General features: G+C 46.2%; 1 protein-coding gene across 1 annotated transcript; it reads left to right on the forward strand.

The window, feature by feature from the left end:
* The first annotated feature begins 1,040 nt into the window (after positions 1–1,040).
* Positions 1,041–6,918, forward strand: LOC310817558 (uncharacterized protein). The gene is made up of 2 exons (XM_083688194.1): positions 1,041–1,210; positions 4,260–6,918. Exon 2 carries the CDS (start codon positions 4,268–4,270, stop codon positions 6,308–6,310), a length of 2,043 nt encoding a protein of 680 aa, XP_083544320.1. The 5' UTR covers positions 1,041–1,210; positions 4,260–4,267; the 3' UTR covers positions 6,311–6,918.
* The last annotated feature ends 756 nt before the right edge of the window (positions 6,919–7,674 follow it).

A 7,674-nucleotide genomic window follows, 5' to 3' on the forward strand; every position in this document is an offset into this window, starting at 1 on the left:
AATACAATATCCTATACCACAATTTTGTGAGAAAGAATTGAAATACTTATATTTTGTGGCTCTCTCTTTTAACATTAAATTCAAGATTTAAGATTCAAGATTCAAGTGCCTATTCATGTGAATGCTAATCAGAACAATGATAATAACAAGCTAGCAGTGTTTGTACCATGTCTCTCCAGTGAACAGTATGCACAAAAAGGCATTTTGTTCATGTAGGGAGCAAGTTGCAGAATTTCATTAAACCTCACCCCCCAAAACGTTGTCCCATTAACATGTACAAGGCAAATAGCACAACGGTGCAACACGTCAGGAAACTTCAAATGGAAAGTAATATTGAGAATGACCTTTTGGCCTCCTGCCACCTTTTCAAACAATTACTAACATGCAGAAGTGTATAGGACATACAGTACATGAATCAGACACTATGTTCCTGAGAGTTGATGGCATGTGGCTCTGTTGACTTAACCAGGGTCCCAGGGGTATACGGGCTGAGTTACATAATAGAGGCAAACAATATTTCAACAACACACATTGTAGAGGGTTCTTTTTTATTATTATTTAAAATTCCTTATTCTTCAATTTTATCAGCAATCTTTGTAGACTGTGTTGTGATAGCATTCTTGTGGAGCAGAATTCAGCTACATTAATATTGTGTAATCTTAACATTCCACCAGAAATCAACGCAATTATTAACAATTATTCAGACAATTTGGCTCTGTCTTGACCAGGGGAGGAGGGCCGAAGATGAGTGTTAGTCCCCAGTGTTATCAATCGCTTGAAAAATAAAAAAAAATATTAAAAAAAATAATCAAGTGCAGTAAAAGTTAGAAATGTAAGTTAAAGGAAGGGAGTTGCCATAATGACTAAGTGAAATAAGAGAGGGCATTATATTAAAAACGGATGAAGCCCATCTCATCTACAGAAATGTGCGCTGGGAGAGGGGGTGGGGGAGGAGGGGTTAAGTGTTGGGAGGGTATAGATTGCGGATAGTGGGTAGGGTTAGATTGTGATAGCGACAGATGTCTTGCAAACGGTGAGGGGCGCTCTTCTTGAAAGCATAGTCCTAGATTGTACCTCAGGGAGCGAGGAGGTCTTGGTGCAGCTGTCAGTTGCGAGCTCACTTTTGTGATTCAGTTCGTGCTCAATCTAGCAAGGGACTACATCAGATCCTCGACTCTCCACTCCGTGCGGGTTTAAGGCAGCAATCCAGGTTGGTAAACTTTTAAATCTTTTCCATTATTCAAATTTGTTTTAAATAATATTATACTAAAGGGAAATGTAGTCTTAACTGTTTTTGTAAATAGAGGAAAGAAAGGGAGAAGCGGATTTTAAGAGTCGGATAAGGTGTCCATTGTTCTCTTTTCATTTCATTCCTACTCGTGTCAAGATTTTCACTTTCAAGAAATTTGAATTATGAGTAGCATTATACTGTATATTATGAGTAGATACACCGAAGAGTGGATTTTTAACCATGTATGTGCTCTTGCAAGACGTTCGAGAGCTGTAGCCCCAAAAATCACAAGACAAATCTGTCTTGTCTGGTTGAATATCTAGCCAATTAATAATAAACTGTCTAATATGCTTAAAATCGAATTACCTTTTCAAGTCAAATAGCCTATTTTGTCAAACATTTTCCATTGTTGTCGCACGCGCCTCTAGAGCCCCACCGGGCTATATGCTACGTGAACAGAAAAGGGTTGAGGGGATAGCAGGGGGTCGGTGGGGGATGGAGTCACCAACCTTCGTTTGTGCCTTAGGCTACTTAAAATGTTTTTGGCTCAACAGTGACAGTTATAGGAGACTGTCACCAATGCCAACTATGAAACATATAGCGCTAAACATATTTTCCCTACAATCCTTACAATCAGGTGCATAGTACACGTCCCCTTGCCTGTCTCCAAATAGCGCACCTAATATTTCTGCGCCTGCCAGCCGGAATACATTCATGCGCATTTTCTTCACTCAACGTCTCTTTATTTGAGTTTAAGGGAAAGACAACACATACCTATCCGCATGTTTACAGTAATCTACCCGTGATCTTATTGCAGTAGTCTTATTGATTTAACCTAGTGGATATGGATCTCAAGGAATCTGATGTAGCCTATCCTAATTTATTTCTGATCATTTCGTAGTCTACAACTGTAGGCTCTATGTGAGCTCTTCTACACTTTGCTCATTGTCGTCGTCATTTTATATTCGCAAGGAAAATCTGTCATTTTAAACCCGTTTATGTGACTTTTTTCTTTTTCTTTTTTTTTTTTTTTTTTTTGGCGGGGGGGGGGCGGGTTATGGGGGGGGGGGATTTCAATGCCAATTCCAATTCAATGGGGTCAAACCCTGGCAATTACGGTAATTTGCACGCGTTGGTGACGCTTAAAGAGAGACAGAGTGGGGGGAAATATGAAAGTCCAAAGTTAATTTATTTGGTGGCAGAGGGGGGTCTGATACCAACATGGATTGATTCGTGCTTTGGCCTAGCGCATGGCTCGTCATGCCTTTCCGTCTTGATTGCCCCAATGCAGCACTATGGACAGCTCCCATATGATCACGCCCGTGCTGCAGTTCAATAGGGCGGTCGCTCTACTAACCATCTGACAACAAATCCTAATTGACTTAACTATGATTGTGACGTTTTGGACTTCATCTAATAGGCTAATCGTCTGATTTGTTGAAAATGTGAAATATTTAGATTTGTGTTTGTTTATTTTTCATATCATTCTCAATAGATTTTTAGAGACCCACCCATGAAGCTTATTGGCCTAGTTTCCACATAAATGTCATCTGCCACTTAGTATGTAAAAAACCTAATGCCTGTCTAGTCCCTCCATTTGAAAGGCAAATATTCTACTCAGTAATCTGAGCAGGCCTACTGTCTTCTGGATTTGTGTCCTATTATCATCCTGACACACAATCTCTTAAGATAGTGAGAACTTACAGTTCTCTGTTCTCTATAAAACCGGGGAGGGAAGTTGGAGTCTGTTGAAATCAGCTCTTCCCCTATTAGCAGTGGGGCGAAATGAACACTCCTTTGTGAGTGACACCAATGTGATAACAGGCCAGTCCTAAATTTACACATGCAGCAAATCGATTATTATAATCAGTGGAATGCACCTTAGAATCTTACAACTGAATTAAAGGTAGACTCAGAAGGTAGACTCAAAAAGATGATCACAAACAACAGGTTGACTTCCTGGACCTGGACATTAACAATAGCAAAAGTTAAAACATTAAAATTAACAAAAGTTCAAATCTGCCAATACTGCCAGGCTCTTTCTCATGTACCTTAACGACCATGGCAGGCTTGAGCTCTGTTGTTATGTCTACAGTATAAGCAGGAGGTCCCCATTTTATATGATGAAGTTATATTGCTGAGTCTATATCTAATGACCAAACTTCACACAGTAAGTGGTCAGGAGCACACAGAACGGGAATTTGTGGCATGAACATTTAAATGTTATCTTTTCCATGCTGACTGAATCTTATCTCACCTTTCGCCTTCTCTAAACCATTGACCAAATTTAGACCAAACTTTAAATGTATCACCCAGTGCACTCACACATACTGTAGATAGCTATAAAGGCAGTGAGCAGATGAAATAACACATTGGACCTGGCTTGTTGAACAGCTAGGTGCCATTGCACAAGTGTACTCTCTTTCTTTATCGCTCTCTCTCTCTCTCTCTCTCTCTCTCTCTCTCTCTCTCTCTCTCTCCCTCTCTCTCTCTCTCTCTCTCAGTTTGCTTGCATTTTAGCTGGGTTTTAAAACATTTGTGAACTCAAGTTACCTTTCCCCACCTGTGACTGTGCCTCTGTCAACAATGAAGTTATACCAGTTGGAATAATGTACAACTGAATAATGTACAACTGAATTAACCTAAAGGCAACACTACAATGGAAGGCTCATTTGGCACATTACATTACCCAAGATTCCAGAGAGAGTGCCTTGCCCTGTGGAGAGTTTAGCTCAGTGAGGTTCCCATGCAGTGGTCATTTGTATTCTCGCCAACCTAGTCTTTGGCAGACTGTGATCTCCAGATTTAAATGGTCTCCCACTTTAATGTCTGACTGAGTGCTCTCATACAAGAGAGGCAGGAGGGACTATATTGGCACCAACTCAGTTTTGCATTTTTATCAGCTTTAGCTTGGGATTAATGGTGGGTCACTAAGGGAAACCAATACATTATAAATGCCTACATTATCACAAATAATAATAACCTGTCACACACAGTCAGTAACTCTGATTTCATCATGTACTTTCAGGAGACGCCATGGGAGGCAAGCTGAGCAAGAGGAAGAAGGGATACGATGTCAGCAACCCGAACAAGAAGGATGAGATCACCGCAGCCGCTGTCAGTGTGATGGAGTCCGTGCAGGCTGCTGTGGTGAACTCAGCGCCGGCACCGGTGGCCGAAGTGACAGCTGAGGCGGCTGCAACCGTGTCTGCTGCGGTGGAGTCAGCTGTGTCATCAGCGGTGACTGCAGTCTCGGACATCTCACCAGAGGCTGTGGCAGCTATAGAGGCAGCGATCAAGGGGGCCCCAGAGGAGCCGGCTGCAGCACCGAAGGAGCCAGCAGCACCAGAGCCAGCTGCAACAGAGGAGCCAACTACAGACCCAAAGCCAGCTGCAGCAGAGGTGCCGGCAGCACCAGAGGAGTCAGCTGCAGCAGAGGTGCCAGCAGCACCAGAGGTGCCAGCAACAACAGAGGAGCCAGCTGCCGCAGCAGAGCCGGCTGCAGCAGAGGAGCCAGCTGCAGCAGAGGAGCCAGCTGCAGCAGAGGTGCCGGCAGTACCAGAGGTGCCAGCTGCTGCAGCAGAGCCGGCTGCAACAGAGGAGCAAGCTGCAGCAGCAGAGCCGCCAGCACCAGAGGTGCCAGCAACAGCAGAGGAGCCAGCTGCAGCAGAGGAGTCGGCAGCACCAGAGGAGCCAGCTGCTGCAGCAGAGCCGGCTGCAACAGAGGAGCAAGCTGCAGCAGCAGAGCCGCCAGCACCAGAGGTGCCAGCAACAGCAGAGGAGCCAGCTGCAGGAGAGGAGCCGGCAGCACCAGAGGAGCCAGCTGCAGCAGCAGAGCCGGCAGCACCAGAGGTGCCAGCAACAGCAGAGGAGCCAGCTGCAGCAGAGGAGTCAGCAGCACCAGAGGAGCCAGCTGCTGCAGCAGAGCCGCCAGCACCAGAGGTGCCAGCAACAGCAGAGGAGCTAGCTGCAGGAGAGGAGCCGGCAGCACCAGAGGAGCCAGCTGCAGCAGAGGTGCTGCCAGCACCAGAGGAGCCAGCTGCAGCAGAGGAGCCGGCAGCACCAGAGGTGCCAGCAACAGCAGAGGAGCCAGCTGCAGTAGAGGTGCCGGCAGCACCAGAGGAGCCAGCTGCACCAGAGGAGCCAGCTGCAGCAGTGGAGCCAGCTGCAGTAGAGGTGCCGGCAGCACCAGAGGAGCCAGCTGCAGTAGCAGAGCCAGCTGCACCAGAGGAGCCAGCTGCAGCAGAGGAGCCAGCTACAGCAGAGGAGGAGCCAGCAGCAACACTGGAGGAGCCAGCAGGGAAGGCCGAACCAGAGGCTGCCCCTGAGACTGGCACTACAGACACTACAGAAGCTGAGTCTGCTGCCCCAGAGCCTACAGCAGAGACTGTTACTGAGCCTGTGGTTGAAGCACCATCAGAGGCAGCTCCTCCTGCCCCAGAAGAGGAGCCTTCACCAGAGCCAGAGAGCACCCCAGAGCTAGTCGCAGAGGAGCCCACAGCAGTGCTTGCAGAATCACAAGCAGAGCCTGAGCGTGCAGAAACAGAAGCACCAAAGCCAGAGAGCTCAGAGGCTGCAGCAGAGGAAACCCCAGCTGCAGTTTCAGCTGACAAACCAGCGGCAGAGGCACCCAGCGAGGCAGTCGTCCCAGAGTCAGAACCCATCCCAGAGATCGTCATCTCAGAGTCAGCCTCCACTAATGAGTTGTATGCAGAGGAGAAGGAGGAGGCCCCTGTTGCGGAGGAGCCCAGTGCGGAGCCAGTGGCGGCATTGGACAACGGAGAGTGTGAACCTGCCGCCCCTATGGAAGAGGTGGCTGCTGTGGAGCTTGCAGCCCCTGACGTCAATGGGGAGTGTCAGGAGCAGGCAGTTGAACCAGTGTCAGAAAGTGCCCCGGAGCCACAGCAAGAGGAATGTGTCAATGGCATTGACAAACCGGAGGAGCCTCTCAAGAAGCACAGTGACTGTGAACTCAAAAAGGACTTGAACCTGATGGACGACATCCAGGCCCCCGTGGCTATCGTTGACGGAGTAGAGGCGATCAGTTTCGCAGTGAGTCAGGCTGTCGACTTGGTCTGAGGCAAATAAATTCAACTTCCCTAATAATGATACAAGAAAACCTCCCGACAACACAGGCTCAAAATGTCTGTTGTGGTAACTCAGGCAAAGGAATTTCTGGTTAACCAAAAAGAAATACAACCACTTAAGGGTAAGAGAGAGAGAGAGGGAGAGAGAGAGAGAGAGAGAGAGAGAGAGAGAGAACGGGGGAAAGAGGGAGAGAGAGGGGAAGAGGGAGAGGTGTGGTGTTGTGCCCCCACATGTTGATGCTGAGAGGCGGCCTGTGTTTGCAGCATTTGTGGAGATAAAGGTCAGATAATTTGGAGGGATGAGTATAGACAGAGAAAAACTGGACAGCAGAGCAAAAAAACCTGGACATTAACATTGGAAATTATGAATGGTATGAATAGTCTTGTCTTTGTGTGTGAACCTCATAAATATTAAAATGGTTTATTGGAATAGCATTCAATAGTATATAATCTAATTTAGACTTTCACATATCCTTTCCTTAACTACACAAAAACAATGGATGAAATGTTTTGGCCTTTTATAATGGTGCAAACAAGTGAGGAATGTTCATTTTAACTTGATGGCTTGGATTGGAGAATAAAAAAGACTGTTATACCTAATTGTTCTTTTGTTTTCATGTTCTCAATAGCAGTTGGCCAGGATCCACTTTTAGGGAATGAATTGTGTAATAATGCATGATTTGGCCAATTCACATATATTTATTTGTTTCCTAGGCCTATATTTATTTATTTGACCAGGGCCCACATCAATGGGAGTTACCTGGATAAATAAAGGATAAATACATTCTAGCTAAATGCTTTCATGGTTGATTATGATACACAATTATACATAAACTATTTAGAGTAGTCATGTGCTTTATCCTTTGTTGTTGGCTGGTTCATTGCATTCGCAACAGCACCATGAGCACTGATATCAGCCGTCAGAGAAATTGTTTGCAGAGCATCAGGACTCTGTTAATTTCCAACCAACTGTCATAGCAAAGTTCATCAGTTACTGTACATACAGACCCAGGCTGGCTGATGGATACCTCTACATAACAACGTCTGCCAGGTCATTGCCTGGCTTCGCAAATATTTTGTTTGGTGGAGCTCGGCAAAGTTGCCTATGTGTTGGTCTGGAAAACATGACAGTGTGAATGTATACACACTCGGTTATTTTCCCCTCTCCATGTCTTACATCACAACAAATATCACAGAAAGACTCCTAGCAGTGGCAGCACAAGCTCCCAATATTAAACACATTGAAAATGGCGAGGGGAGTTGGGGGAGGGGCAGGCATTCTTGCAGGACGAGAGGGGCTTCCAAGGGGCTTGGTGGGCGGGGTAAGCGGGGGATGGGGGGGTCTGGGATGAGAGG

The sequence above is a fragment of the Argentina silus genome (assembly GCF_951799395.1).
Source record: "Argentina silus genome assembly, chromosome: 2".
In the NCBI taxonomy this organism is placed as follows: Eukaryota; Metazoa; Chordata; class Actinopteri; order Argentiniformes; family Argentinidae; genus Argentina; species Argentina silus.

Excerpts from the sequence above, each read along its gene's own strand:
- LOC310817558 (XM_083688194.1), top strand. The coding sequence starts at position 4,268 with ATGGGAGGCAAGCTGAGCAAGAGGAAGAAGGGATACGATGTCAGCAAC.